Source organism: Saccoglossus kowalevskii, chromosome 3 (assembly GCF_978046115.1).
Source record: "Saccoglossus kowalevskii chromosome 3, keSacKowa6.1, whole genome shotgun sequence".
Taxonomy (NCBI): Eukaryota; Metazoa; Hemichordata; class Enteropneusta; family Harrimaniidae; genus Saccoglossus; species Saccoglossus kowalevskii.
In genome coordinates, this window is record NC_140643.1 from 9,530,754 (window position 1) to 9,547,866 (window position 17,113).

A 17,113-nucleotide genomic window follows, 5' to 3' on the forward strand; every position below is an offset into this window, starting at 1 on the left:
CCATGATAGCACATCATACAACAATAGAGACTCACAATAGGCCATGATAGCACATCATACAACAATATAAACTCACAATAGGCCATGATAGCACATCATACAACAATATAAACTCACAATTGTACATGATATCACATCATACAACAATATAGACACACAATTGGCCATGATAGCACATCATACAACAATATAAACTCACAATTGGCCATGATAGCACATCATACAACAATAGAGACTCACAATTGGTCATGATAGCACATCATACAATAGAGACTCACAATTGGCCATGATAGCACATCATACAACAATAGAGACTCACAATAGGCCATGATAGCACATCATACAACAATATAGACACACAATTGGCCATGATAGCACATCATACAATAGAGACACACAATTGGCCATGATAGCACATCATACAACAATAGACTCACAATAGGCCATGATAGCACATCATACAACAATAGAGACACACAATAGGCCATGATAGCACATCATACAACAATATAGACTCACAATAGGCCATGATAGCACATCATACAACAATATAGACTCACAATAGGCCATGATAGCACATCATACAACAATATAGACTCACAATAGGCCATGATAGCACATCATACAACAATATAGACTCACAATAGGCCATGATAGCACATCATACAACAATATAGACTCACAATAGGCCATGATAGCACATCATACAACAATATAGACTCACACTAGGTCATGATAGCACATCATACAACAATATAGACTCACAATAGGCCATGATACCACATACAACAATAGAGACTCACAATTGGCAATGATAGCACATCATACAACCATAGAGACTCGCAATAGCCCATGATAGCACATCATGCAACAATAAAGACTCACAATTGGCCATGACAGAACATCATACAACAATATAGACTCACAATAGGCCATGATAGCACATCATACAACAATATAGACTCACAATAGGCAATGATAGCACATCATACAACAATAGAGACTCACAATAGGCCATGATAGCACATCATACAACAATAGAGACTCACAATTCGCCATGATAGCACATCATACAACAATAGAGACTCACAATTCGCCATGATAGCACATCATACAACAATAGAGACTCACAATTGGCCATGATAGCACATCATACAACAATAGAGACTCACAATTGGCCATGATAGCACATCATACAACAATATAGACTCACAATAGGCCATGATAGCACATCATACAACAATATAGACTCACAATAGGCCATGATAGCACATCATACAACAATAGAGACTCACAATTGGCCATGATAGCACATCATACAACAATATAGACTCACAATAGGCCATGATAGCACATCATACAACAATATAGACTCACAATAGGCCATGATAGCACATCATACAACAATAGAGACACACAGTTTGCCATGACAGCACATCATACAACAATAGAGACTCACAATTTGCCATGACAGCACATACAACAATAGAGACTCACAATTTGCCATGATAGCACATCATACAACAATATAGACTCACAATAGGCCATGATAGCACATCATACAACAATAGAGACACACAATTTGCCATGACAGCACATACAACAATAGAAACTCACAATTGGCCATGATAGCACATCATACAACAATAGAGACTCACAATTGGCCATGATAGCACATCATACAACAATAGAGACACACAATAGGCCATGATAGCACATCATACAACAATAAAGACTCACAATTGGCCATGACAGCACATCATACAACAATAAAGACTCACAATTGGCCATGATAGCACATCATACAACAATAAAGACTCACAATTGGCCATGATAACACATCATACAACAATAGAGACTCACAATTGGCCATGATAGCACATCATACAACAATAGAGACACACAATAGGCCATGATAGCACATCATACAACAATAGAGACTCACAATAGGCCATGATAGCACATCATACAACAATAGAGACTCACAATTGGCCATGATAGCACATCATACAACAATATAGACTCACAATAGGCCATGATAGCACATCATACAACAATAGAGACACACAATTTGCCATGACAGCACATCATACAACAATAGAGACTCACAATTTGCCATGACAGCACATACAACAATAGAGACTCACAATTTGCCATGATAGCACATCATACAACAATATAGACTCACAATAGGCCATGATAGCACATCATACAACAATAAAGACTCACAATTGGCCATGACAGCACATCATACAACAATAAAGACTCACAATTGGCCATGATAGCACATCATACAATAAAGACTCACAATTGGCCATGATAGCACATCATACAACAATAGAGACTCACAATTGGCCATGATAGCACATCATACAACAATAGAGACACACAATAGGCCATGATAGCACATCATACAACAATAGAGACTCACAATAGGCCATGATAGCACATCATACAACAATAGATACTCACAATTGGCCATGATAGCACATCATACAACAATAGAGACTCACAATTGGCCATGATAGCACATCATACAACAATAGAGACACACAATAGGCCATGATAGCACATCATACAACAATAGAGACTCACAATAGGCCATGATAGCACATCATACAACAATAGAGACTCACAATTGGCCATGATAGCACATCATACAACAATAGAGACTCACAATTGGCCATGATAGCACATCATACAACAATAGAGACTCACAATTGGCCATGATAGCACATCATACAACAATAGAGACTCACAATTGGCCATGATAGCACATCATACAACAATATAGACTCACAATAGGCCATGATAGCACATCATACAACAATAGAGACTCACAATTGGCCATGATAGCACATCATACAACAATAGAGACTCACAATAGGCCATGATAGCACATCATACAACAATAGAGACTCACAATTGGCCATGATAGCACATCATACAACAATAGAGACACACAATAGGCCATGATAGCACATCATACAACAATATAGACTCACAATAGGCCATGATAGCACATCATACAACAATAGAGACACACAATAGGCCATGATAGCACATCATACAACAATAGAGACTCACAATTGGCCATGATAGCACATCATACAACAATATAGACTCACAATAGGCCATGATAGCACATCATACAACAATATAGACTCACAATTGGCCATGATAGCACATCATACAACAATAGAGACTCACAATAGGCCATGATAGCACATCATACAACAATAGAGACTCACAATTGGCCATGATAGCACATCATACAACAATAGAGACACACAATAGGCCATGATAGCACATCATACAACAATATAGACTCACAATAGGCCATGATAGCACATCATACAACAATAGAGACACACAATTGGCCATGATAGCACATCATACAACAATAGAGACTCACAATTGGCAATGATAGCACATCATACAACAATATAGACTCACAATAGGCCATGATAGCACATCATACAACAATAGAGACACACAATTGGCCATGATAGCACATCATACAACAATAGAGACTCACAATTGGCAATGATAGCACATCATACAACAATATAGACTCACAATAGGCCATGATAGCACATCATACAACAATAGAGACTCACAATTGGCAATGATAGCACATCATACAACAATATAGACTCACAATAGGCCATGATAGCACATCATACAACAATAGAGACACACAATTGGCCATGATAGCACATCATACAACAATAGAGACTCACAATTGGCAATGATAGCACATCATACAACAATATAGACTCACAATAGGCCATGATAGCACATCATACAACAATATAGACTCACAATAGGCCATGATAGCACATCATACAACAATATAGACTCACAATAGGCCATGATAGCACATCATACAACAATATAGACTCACAATAGGCCATGATAGCACATCATACAACAATATAGACTCACACTAGGTCATGATAGCACATCATACAACAATATAGACTCACAATAGGCCATGATAGCACATCATACAACAATAGAGACACACAATAGGCCATGATAGCACATCATACAACAATAGAGACTCACAATTGGCCATGATAGCACATCATACAACAATAGAGACTCACAATAGGCCATGATAGCACATCATACAACAATAGAGACTCACAATAGGCCATGATAGCACATCATACAACAATAGAGACACACAATAGGCCATGATAGCACATCATACAACAATAGAGACTCACAATAAGCCATGATAGCACATCATACAACAATAGAGACTCACAATAGGCCATGATAGCACATCATACAACAATAGAGACTCACAATAGGCCATGATAGCACATCATACAACAATAGAGACTCACAATTGGCCATGATAGCACATCATACAACAATAGAGACTCACAATAGGCCATGATAGCACATCATACAACAATAGAGACTCACAATTGGCCATGATAGCACATCATACAACAATAGAGACACACAATAGGCCATGATAGCACATCATACAACAATATAGACTCACAATAGGCCATGATAGCACATCATACAACAATAGAGACACACAATAGGCCATGATAGCACATCATACAACAATAGAGACTCACAATTGGCCATGATAGCACATCATACAACAATATAGACTCACAATAGGCCATGATAGCACATCATACAACAATAGAGACTCACAATTGGCCATGATAGCACATCATACAACAATAGAGACTCACAATAGGCCATGATAGCACATCATACAACAATAGAGACTCACAATTGGCCATGATAGCACATCATACAACAATAGAGACACACAATAGGCCATGATAGCACATCATACAACAATATAGACTCACAATAGGCCATGATAGCACATCATACAACAATAGAGACACACAATTGGCCATGATAGCACATCATACAACAATAGAGACTCACAATTGGCAATGATAGCACATCATACAACAATATAGACTCACAATAGGCCATGATAGCACATCATACAACAATAGAGACACACAATTGGCCATGATAGCACATCATACAACAATAGAGACTCACAATTGGCAATGATAGCACATCATACAACAATATAGACTCACAATAGGCCATGATAGCACATCATACAACAATAGAGACTCACAATTGGCAATGATAGCACATCATACAACAATATAGACTCACAATAGGCCATGATAGCACATCATACAACAATAGAGACACACAATTGGCCATGATAGCACATCATACAACAATAGAGACTCACAATTGGCAATGATAGCACATCATACAACAATATAGACTCACAATAGGCCATGATAGCACATCATACAACAATAGAGACACACAATAGGCCATGATAGCACATCATACAACAATAGAGACTCACAATTGGCCATGATAGCACATCATACAACAATAGAGACTCACAATAGGCCATGATAGCACATCATACAACAATAGAGACTCACAATAGGCCATGATAGCACATCATACAACAATAGAGACACACAATAGGCCATGATAGCACATCATACAACAATAGAGACTCACAATAGGCCATGATAGCACATCATACAACAATAGAGACTCACAATAGGCCATGATAGCACATCATACAACAATAGAGACTCACAATAGGCCATGATAGCACATCATACAACAATAGAGACTCACAATAGGCCATGATAGCACATCATACAACAATAGAGACTCACAATAGGCCATGATAGCACATCATACAACAATAGAGACTCACAATAGGCCATGATAGCACATCATACAACAATAGAGACTCACAATAGGCCATGATAGCACATCATACAACAATAGAGACACACAATAGGCCATGATAGCACATCATACAACAATATAGACACACAATAGGCCATGATAGCACATCATACAACAATAGAGACTCACAATAGGCCATGATAGCACATCATACAACAATAGAGACTCACAATAGGCCATGATAGCACATCATACAACAATAGAGACTCACAATAGGCCATGATAGCACATCATACAACAATAGAGACACACAATAGGCCATGATAGCACATCATACAACAATAGAGACTCACAATAGGCCATGATAGCACATCATACAACAATAGAGACTCACAATAGGCCATGATAGCACATCATACAACAATAGAGACTCACAATTGGCCATGATAGCACATCATACAACAATAGAGACTCACAATTGGCCATGATAGCACATCATACAACAATAGAGACTCACAATAGGCCATGATAGCACATCATACAACAATAGAGACTCACAATAGGCCATGATAGCACATCATACAACAATATAGACTCACAATAGGCCATGATAGCACATCATACAACAATAGAGACTCACAATAGGCCATGATAGCACATCATACAACAATAGAGACTCACAATAGGCCATGATAGCACATCATACAACAATAGAGACTCACAATAGGCCATGATAGCATAGAAGGCTGTCATGTATTTACATTTTTGTATACTTCACATATATCCTGCACAGACCTTACCATTCTGGGGTATAAGTGAGAAGATAATTAGTTGTGCAACGTTGAACTGTATGAAATTGTATCAATATTTGTCTTTTATATTGTGGTTGTTTTCATGTGGCACAATTAAACACATAGTATTGTGTACTATTACACAGTGTTTGAAGGTCTTCTACATTTTCTCATCTTTTATAGTGCCACTGAAAATCCTAGTTATCATGTGTGTTTTATGCCAGTTTCTTTTTCTTTCTTTCTGCTCAATTTAGGGGTCTTCCAATTCAGATTTTCCAAGCATTAATTTCTTTCGACTTTTTCGTGTTCTGAGGCTTGTTAAACTTCTGAGTCGAGGAGAGGGTATTCGAACACTTCTCTGGACATTCATCAAGTCATTTCAGGTGAGTTGCTAAGTTACAATTACTTTGTGTCCAAGCATTGGAAAGGTGGTAGTCACTATTTCATAAAATGTCCTACCATCAAGTTGCATATATTGACAGATTTTCAATGAATACTGATGCTTTGTGTTTGTCTTTTGCTATGCAGGCTTTGCCTTATGTAGCATTGCTTATAGTAATGCTCTTCTTTATCTATGCTGTTATTGGTATGCAGGTAAGTTACATCACAGAACCATCGTCTGATTGGTACTCGGCTGAAAAAAACTTTGGTAAACAAACCTGAAAATGATAAATTATCCCCCTAAGCATACATGTATATTACCTTAAACAAGAGCTGACATAATAGATTTTGTTGATGTGACAGCTGGGCACACAGGGACACAACACCATGAAATACATGCTGTAGCTATTTTGTTTCTACTTGTGAGATTTTTCCAAGGATGTTTTCTTGGGGAGTCTGTTAGATTGGCGGTCACATCAATTTATATTTCAAATGTGCACAGCCAACTTTGTTATTCCTAATTATTCAGGGTTTTTTCAAGGTTATGTACCAAACTTATAGTCAAGTAACCCCAAAATATTCCCAAATCATGCTCTTCTATAATTGTATTCAGTACTCTTAATAAATGCATTTGCAAACACTAGCTATTTTGTTTTTAAAATGTAAAAATGTTTTACTGCCATGTATGCCTTGAATGATTGCTAACCTGCATGTCTCTGTCAATGTGTTATTACATGTATTATGTATTAAGAGTGTTGGGTTGGTGACTGACCTGAGCTGACGGTGTTGGGTTGGTGACTGAGCTGAGGTGACAGTGTTGGGTTGGTGACTGACCTGAGCTGACAGTGTTGGGTTGGTGACTGAGCTGAGCTGACAATGTTGGGTTGGTGACTGAGCTGAGGTGACAGTGTTGGGTTGGTGACTGAGCTGAGCTGACAGTGTTGGGTTGGTGATTGAATTGAGCTGACAGTGTTGGGTTGGTGACTGAATTGAGCTGACAGTGTTGGGTTGGTGACTGAGCTGAGGTGACAGTTTTGGGTTGGTGACTGACCTGAGCTGACAGTGTTGGAATGGTGACTGAGCTGAGCTGACAATGTTGGGTTGGTGACTGAGCTGAGGTGACAGTGTTGGGTTGGTGACTGAGCTGAGCTGACAGTGTTGGGTTGGTGATTGAATTGAGCTGACAGTGTTGGGTTGGTGACTGAATTGAGCTGACAGTGTTGGGTTGGTGACTGAGCTGAGGTGACAATGTTGGGTTGGTGACTGACCTGAGGTGACAGTGTTGGGTTGGTGACTGACCTGAGGTGACAGTGTTGGGTTGGTGACTGAGCTGAGCTGACAGTGTTGGGTTGGTGACTGAGCTGAGCTGACAGTGTTGGGTTGGTGACTGAATTGAGCTGACAGTGTTGGGTTGGTGACTGAGCTGAGGTGACAGTGTTGGGTTGGTGACTGACCTGAGCTGACAGTGTTGGGTTGGTGACTGAGCTGAGCTGACAGTGTTGGGTTGATTACTGAGCTGAGTTGACAGTGTTGGGTTGGTGACTGAGCTGAGCTGACAGTGTTGGGTTGGTGACTGAGCTGAGCTGACAGTGTTGGGTTGGTGACTGAGCTGAGCTGACAGTGTTGGGTTGGTGACTGAGCTGAGCTGACAGTGTTGGGTTGGTGACTGAGCTGAGTTGACAGTGTTGGGTTGGTGACTGAGCTGAGCTGCCAGTGTTGGGTTGGTGACTGGGCTGAGTTGACAGTGTTTGGTTGTTGACTGAGCTGAGCTGAGCTGAGCTGAGCTGACAGTGTTGGGTTGGTGACTGGGCAGAGCTCACAGTGTTGGGTTGGTGCCTGAGCTGAGCTGCCAGTGTTGGGTTGGTGACTGAGCTGAGCTGTGCTGAGCTGACAGTTAGGTTGGTGACTGGGCTGAGTTGACAGTTAGGTTGGTGACTGAGCTGACAGTAATGGTAGAAAATACAGCATCAAGACATGATACCATCTAAGTGTTAAATAAATTTGTTTTAATTTCTAATTGCACATTATCACATGTGCATTCCATTAGTCAAACCATTTCCAAATCATTTCATAAATTCACCTAAAATTTCACTTTAACATCAATGATATTATTCCTAATCATCATAATAATACTAATTATGTTTGCTCTAACCTAAAGTGTGTGTTTATTTCTCTGTTGTTTTATTGCTGCTATACTAACAGATGTTTGGTAAAATTGCCATTAGTAATGATGATTCTGCCATCAATAGAAACAACAACTTCCAAACATTTCCAGCGGCTCTCTTAGTATTATTTAGGTAGGTACTTATGACTCCACAAAATTAAAATTGTTAGTTTTTTTTATTAAGTGTTTTTTGTTTTCCTGTTGGTGAGTATAGTCACTGTAATTATGTGTCTTTTGTTTTTCTTTCTTTTTTTCCCTTTCTCTCCATCCAGCTGTTTGGTAAGATCGGCCTGAGGGAGTACTATCCAATAAACCGAAACAACAACTTTCAAACTTTCTTGCAATCGTTGTTGCTTCTTTTTAGGTATGTAAGGTTGTCACATGGTGCATGTTGTCTGCTGCTCTCTTTTCTCAACATTTTGATAAATGTGTGTCTTTGAAAGTATTCGCATGAACTTTGACCACCATACTCGCATGAACTTTGACCGACACACTGCCCACATCATAACATGGTATTGATAAACGGCAACCGTTGTGTGTATGATATTCAATTTTAGGTCTTAATTTTGAGCCAGTCCAATATTTATTTTTTTGTTACTAACCAAGCAGTATAGTAATGTTGAGTTGACTTATGTCACATTGAATATAATTAAGAGCTTGTTGACTCCCATGTGCGAGCTCACAATGTGAGTCTTTGCAGTTAGTGTGTCTGTGTGTGTGTATGTATGTTTGTCCGTTTGTTCCACTGCTATCTCAAGAACCAAACATCGGTTTTTGATGAAACCTGGTGCATAGATTCTCTGGGCCAATGCCCAGATTTGATTAGGTTTTGGTAAAACCATGCATATTAATTACCTAATTTGCATGATAATTAGCTGATTTTTAGCTGTTCCATGACTGCTCCACTGATATCTAAAAAACCACTCATTGGATTTTGAGTGAAAATCTGTGTAATATTAATTACCTAATTTGCATAATGATTAATCAATGTTTGGCTTTTCCACTGATATCTCAAGTACTAATCATCACATTTCAATAAAACTTGGTACATAGATATCATAGGACACTGCACAGACCTGATAGTTTTTAGGGTAATATCAGTACATATTAATTACCTAATTTGCATAATTAATTTATGTTCAGCCACAGTCCCTCCACAACGTGGAGGGACTGTGGTTCAGCTTTTGATATTTCAAGTAGTAATCATCACATTTCAATGAAACTTGGTACATAGTTACTTAAAGACTGTGCAGAGACCTGATTAGTTTTGGCGTAACTATTTGTGCATATTAATCACCTTATTAGCATAATTAGTTAATTTTCAACTTTTCGTCTGATAACTCAAGTACTGATCATCATATTTGAATGAGACTTGCTACATAGATCCTCTAGGACTATGCAGAGACCTGATTAGTTTTAGGGTAAATAATTGTGGATATTAATTACCTAATTCGCATAATTAGTTATTTTTTTCCATGAATGTTCCACTGATATATAAAGAACCACTATTTGGATTTTAATGAAACTTTTAAAGAGTATTCGTCATCACATTTCAATGAATCTATAACTATGCAGAGACCCAATTAGTTTTTGGTAAATATTTATGCTTATTAATCACCTAATTAAAATAATTAATTAACACTGATATCTCAATTACTGATCTTCACATTTGAATAAAATTTGGTACATAAATGCTCTAGGACAATAGACAGGCCTGATTAATTTTGGGTTGAAATTTGTTCATAGTTTTTTTGTTCTAATCACATTTCAGTTACCTGATTTACATAATTAGTTTTCAGCTATTCCATCAATATCTCAAGTACAAGTAATTTTGAATTAATTTTTAATGTGTCTTCAATACTCTCAGCACATGGGAGTTCTTTCTAAGCTTTCTTTGATTTTTAGAATTGGATTCAGTAAATTATACTTAGTATTGATGTCACCATAACGCAGTTGTGATCTTTGGCATCATTGTCAACTGTGTTCTGTCTGTTTTTGTCTTTCTCCACAGACTGTTAGGCATTGTCAGCTGTACATACTGTCTGTTTTTGATTTGACTGTAGGTTGTTTAGCAGTGTCAGATGTGCATTTTTACCAGTTCTATGGGGCTGTTTTGTAGTTAGTCATAAATCACAGCATATGCTATTGGTTGCTCATAGGAATTTTCCTGGATGTGCAAGGTTTTTTTAAAACTCCTCTGAGATGCCTTAGAGGTGCAATGCTCTAAGGTTTCCTAACATGGTTTTACAAAACTTTGCGATGCCTTGGAGGTGCAATGCTCTCAGGTTTCCTAACTTGGTTTTACCAAGCTTTGAGATGCCTTAGAGGTGCAATGCTCTAAGGTTTCCTAACATGGTTTTACAAAACTTTGCGATGCCTTGGAGGTGCAATGCTCTCAGGTTTCCTAACTTGGTTTTACCAAGCTTTGAGATGCCTTAGAGGTGCAATGCTCTCAGGTTTCCTAACATGGTTTTACAAAACTTTGCGATGCCTTGGAGGTGCAATGCTCTCAGGTTTCCTAACTTGGTTTTACCAAGCTTTGAGATGCCTTAGAGGTGCAATGCTCTAAGGTTTCATAACATGGTTTTACCAAGCTTTGAGATGCCTTTGAGGTGCAATGCTCTAAGGTTTCCTAACATGGTTTTACAAAACTTTGCGATGCCTTGGAGGTGCAATGCTCTCAGGTTTCCTAACTTGGTTTTACCAAGCTTTGAGATGCCTTTGAGGTGCAATGCTCTAAGGTTTCATAACATGGTTTTACCAAGCTTTGAGATGCCTTTGTGGTGCAATGCTCTAAGGCTTCATAACATGGTTTTACAAAACTTTGCGATGCCTTGGAGGTGCAATGCTCTAAGGTTTCCTAACTTATTTTTACCAAGCTTTGAGATGCCATAGAGGTGCAATGCTCTCAGGTTTCCTAACTTGGTTTTACCAAGCTTTGAGATGCCTTAGAGGTGCAATGCTCTCAGGTTTCCTAACTTGGTTTTACCAAGCTTTGAGATGCCTTAGAGGTGCAATGCTCTCAGGTTTCCTAACATGGTTTTACAAAGCTTTGAAATGCTTTAGAGGTGCAATGCTCTAAGGTTTCCTGACTTGGTTTTACAAAGCTTTGGGATGCCTTAGAGGTGCAATGCTCTCAGGTTTCCTAACTTGGTTTTACCAAGCTTTGAGATGCCATAGAGGTGCAATGCTCTCAGGTTTCCTAACATGGTTTTACCAAGCTTTGAGATGCCTTAGAGGTGCAATGCTCTCAGGTTTCCTAACATGGTTTTACAAAGCTTTGAGATGCCTTAGAGGTGCAATGCTAGTTTAGACAGGTTTTCAGATTAAAGAGTTTTTCAGTTTACATAATGAATCTCATACACAGTGTACGGAGGATTTTTAAAAAATTATGAATATTAACAAATTGGTTTTATTTTTACAGCCTGCAACATGTATTAGGTTATACTTTTATATTACTGTACCCAACATTAGTTGGTGAAATTAATGTTTTGTTGTCATAATTCAACGCCTGTATTAATTCAATAGCAACTGATTGTCCCTGTAGCAGGTGTCCATTCACTGTACTTCTCTCTATCTTTCTTGTTTGTAGATCAGCCACAGGAGAGGCATGGCAAGAGATCATGTTAGCGTGTGCTAATAGTCCAACAGCACTATGTGATGAAAGATCTGATTCAGTTGGCACATGTGGTACAGCAGTCTCCTATCCCTATTTCATCTCCTTCTATATACTTTGTTCCTTTCTTGTAAGTATAAGTTGTAAGCCAGTTCCCATTTCTTACCAGTGATGCATATTACTAGGAATTGTATATATGGTAAACTTTTTATAGTGAAATATAATTTGCAATCAGTGTTTGAGCCAGGCTGGGTGTTGATGTGTTCCTTTCTTTCTTCTCTGAAGGTCATTAATTTATTTGTTGCTGTCATCATGGATAATTTTGACTACCTAACTAGAGATTGGTCAATATTAGGTCCCCACCATCTGGATGAGTTTGTCAGAGTCTGGTCTGAATATGACCCTGATGCTACGTAAGTTAAATTAATACATTTGTCACATTATTCCCATAAGTTTCAGCATGCAACATTGGTTGTATTTATCCTTTTCACCACCAGACTTTGTCCAAATTTGTCTGCACTTTTTTCTTAAATTCTTCAATATTTCTTGAAATATGCCCTAATTTTGGAGCCAACAGACAAAATGTGAGTCAATTTACAGTTTTTACTCAAAAATGTTGGCTATAGCTGCCCCAAGCTTCTGAAGGAAAATGCAAAATATAAACAGGAATGTTTTGTGAATTTGTGATGAAAAGAGGGAACTGGTGGTGAAAAGGTTAACATTGGAAAGCCTCAATGGATAGCTGTCATTATTGACTCCCGTGTGCGAAGCACAAAAGGGAGTCTTTGCAGTTACCCTGTCTGTATGTCTGTATGTATGTCTGTATGTATGTATGTATGTATGCCACTTTTTTTGTTCCACCGTTATCTCAAGAACCACTAATCAAATTTTGGTGAAACTTGGTACATAGATGCTCTGGGATAATGCGCAGAGTTGATTAGGTTTTGGTAAAAATCTATGAATATTAATTACCTAATTTGCATGATAATTAACTGATTTCAAGCTGTTCCATGACTGTTCCACTGATATTTGAAGAACCACTCATTGGATTTCAATGAAACTTGGCACATGGATGCTCTGAACTAATGCGCAGATTTGATTAGTTTTGGGTAAAAATCTGTTAATATTATTAATTACCTAATTTACATAATGATTAATCAATTTTCGGCTTTTCCACTGATATCTCAAGTACTAATCATAACATTTCAATAAAACTTGGTACATAGATGTCATATGACACTGCACAGACCTGGTAGTGTTTAGGGTAATATCAGTACATATTAATTACCTAATTTGCATAATTAATTAATTTTCAGCTTTTGATATTTCGAGTAGTAATGATCACATTTCAATGAAACTTGGTACATAGTTACTTGAGGACTGTGCAGAGACCTAATTAGTTTTTGGGTAAATATTTGTGCATATTAATCACCTTATTAGCATAATTAGTTGATTTTCAGCTTTTCACCTGATATCTCAAGTACTAATCATCACATTTCAATGAGACTTGCGACATTTTCTAGGACTATGCAGAGACCTGATTAATTTTGGGATAAATAATTGTGCCTATTAATTACCTAATTTGCATAATTAGTTAAATTTTTGCTGTTCTATGGCTGTTGCACTGATGTCTACAAACCACTCATTGGATTTCAATGAAACTGTTAAAGAGTACCCATCACATTTCAATGAACCTAAGACTATACACCATATTAGTTTTTGGTAAATATGTATGCTTCTTAATCACTTAATTAACATAATTAATTAATACTGATATCTCAAGTATTGATCATCACATTTGAATAAAACTTGGTACATAAATGCTCTAGGACAATAGACAGCCTGATTAATTTTGGGTTAAAATCTGTTCATATTAACTCTCTAATTAGCATAATAATCAATATTTTTTGGGTTCTAATCACATTTCAATGAAACTTGGTACATTGTGCAGACCTTATTAGTTTTACACTTAAATCTGTTCATATCAGTTACCTGATTTACATAATTAGTTTTCAGCTATTCCATCAATATCTCAAGTACAAGTAATTTTGAATTAATTTTTAATGCGTCTTCAATACTCTCAGCACACGGGAGTTCTTTCTAAGCTTTCTTTGATATGTTATTGATGTCAACTCAAACACAAACACTGTTTTGAGAATGTGCTTATGTTAAATTATGAATAAACTAGTAGACTTTGTTTATAAGTAAACCAGGGAGTTTCATTATCTTATGAATATGCATAAGTTTGTATAATATACTATAAAGTCACTTTATCGCAATATATTTGAATGTGAGCACAGCATGGCTTCAGTTCAGCAATGTATAGATGATCACTTGAGAACACTGTTTTGAACAGCATCATTACCCTATGATTATATACCATTAAAAAATATTAAAAGTATTTGCTCTTCATGTTGTCATATCGTGTTCTTCCCAACAAGTAGCCATGTTAATGGGATTACAAATAGGCATATACATGTAGCTAGCGAAGCACATTATTCAGATTATGTATATTTCTCTAGTCTACATGCTGGTTCTTCTCAATCCACACAAGCCACATAGATCATGTGTTTCCACTGGATTTTATTCCAATCTGTGCACAATTATTGTTTTCGCAGGATGGTTTTCTGATGTTGATTGTGGCAGAAAATTCTAAATAATTCCTTTGTTTGTTGCTTATAATGGTGGTTGGCAGTTGTCCAAGTCAGAAATGTGTTAATATTGCTTTGTTCAGCTGATAGTATGATACAACTCTTGTATATAATGGCGTCAGATCTTAAAATACTGTACATTGGCCTTCTAAAACTGAATTGTTTTGTCAAGATAAACAAAGTTTACATGTATATTACTCATGATCATGACAGTGTTTTTGTATCACAGTTTCAAAGGAAACTTAAATGAGTTCTTTAATTTACTTTCATAAATATTTCAAATATCATTTCACTACCATCATCTGACTGTGATGTGCTTGTAATTGTTTTCAGTGGTCGAATAAAGCACCTTGATGTTGTCACCTTGCTGAGACGTATTTCTCCTCCACTTGGATTTGGTAAACTCTGCCCTCACAGAGTGGCTTGTAAGGTATGTGGGGTCTTCTGACATGTTGAAAATGATGCTTAGATGTAAAAACAACATGTGTCTCTATAAACTTGAAATTGACAGTAATTAATTGTGTTGACTTGTTTTCCAGAGGTTGGTAACAATGAATATGCCTTTAAATAGTGATGGGACTGTCATGTTCAATGCCACACTATTTGCACTTGTCAGAACATCTTTGAAAATTAAAACTGAAGGTAGGTGAATAGTGTCAATGATTGTTTTTCATTAGTGCTCGCTTATATCACAATATTATTGGTTCCTTATATCATCATATCATAATTTTTCATTCTTATAAACTATGTATTTATTAAATATGTACCACAGGCAATATTGATCAAGCTAATGAGGAGTTGAGAGGAGTTATCAAGAAGATTTGGAAAAGAACCAACAACAAATTGTTGGATCAAGTGGTTCCTCCAGCAGGATGTGAGTAATTGTTTGTCATGTTCATTATACCCCCTCTCCTTATTTTTTGCTTCACTGTTTTTGAAAATGACAGAACAGAGTTGTTTTATAAGATATTGTTCATGTGACAGCTGTCATCCAAAGTTGGATTTCAACTTCTTCTTGAAAACTAACAGCCCAATTGCTTTGATTGCATGATAAGAGGTGCCTTGGGTGGACCTCTGTCAGATTTGTTCATTTTCTGATGATTTCTTTAGTGAATATTTTGTCATTAAAAATGTAAATGCCTTATTCTTTCAAATAAGTGAACCTCTAATTTAACTGTACACCAGTTGATATAATTATACTTCAGTTACATATGAACAACATTGTTAAGGTAACTTAGGTGGGCTTGATTTCATGTCCATGGAAACATATAATAGCATTTTCAAAAATCCATGCATTATCTTCCCTGCATGTAGTACTATAATTATGGATTGCTTTCAACATGTTTGTTCGAATGACAGCTATTGGAATGTTTAAAATTCATATAAATCAAATATTTATCTCATTCTGAATAGTTACTGTTTAACCTTTGACCTCTTGTTCTTTCAGCCGATGATGAAGTGACTGTCGGTAAATTCTATGCAACCTTCTTAATTCAAGATTACTTTAGAAGATTTAAAAAGCGCAAACAGGAGCAACAAAAACAGCATGGCCACGATGGTGGCATGGTAGCTAACTTACAGGTGATGGTAAAATTCAACTCTTTTTTACATAGATGTCAGTTGTATTCCCTGGTCATCCATTATTGATGTTTGTAACAATGCATATTGTGCTTAAGATGTCATCTCACATCATGGATACAATCTTTAGTAGTCTACTTTACTTATAAACTCTCAAAAATTGTGCAAGTGAATAGCCCCCCCCCCCTCAAATTATTATACAATT

At 37.0% G+C, this 17,113-nt stretch overlaps 1 protein-coding gene across 1 annotated transcript in view; it reads left to right on the top strand.

The window, feature by feature from the left end:
* Window positions 1–17,113, top strand: part of LOC100371433 (voltage-dependent L-type calcium channel subunit alpha-1D-like) — an 86,564-nt gene that overhangs the window by 62,702 nt on the left and 6,749 nt on the right. The window contains exons 28-36 of the mRNA XM_085496655.1: window positions 6,773–6,901; window positions 7,047–7,112; window positions 9,102–9,196; window positions 12,656–12,809; window positions 12,965–13,092; window positions 15,664–15,760; window positions 15,870–15,972; window positions 16,103–16,204; window positions 16,778–16,911. Coding sequence (XP_085352781.1) covers window positions 6,773–6,901; window positions 7,047–7,112; window positions 9,102–9,196; window positions 12,656–12,809; window positions 12,965–13,092; window positions 15,664–15,760; window positions 15,870–15,972; window positions 16,103–16,204; window positions 16,778–16,911 — 1,008 coding nt within the window. The remainder of the gene's footprint in view (window positions 1–6,772; window positions 6,902–7,046; window positions 7,113–9,101; window positions 9,197–12,655; window positions 12,810–12,964; window positions 13,093–15,663; window positions 15,761–15,869; window positions 15,973–16,102; window positions 16,205–16,777; window positions 16,912–17,113) is intronic.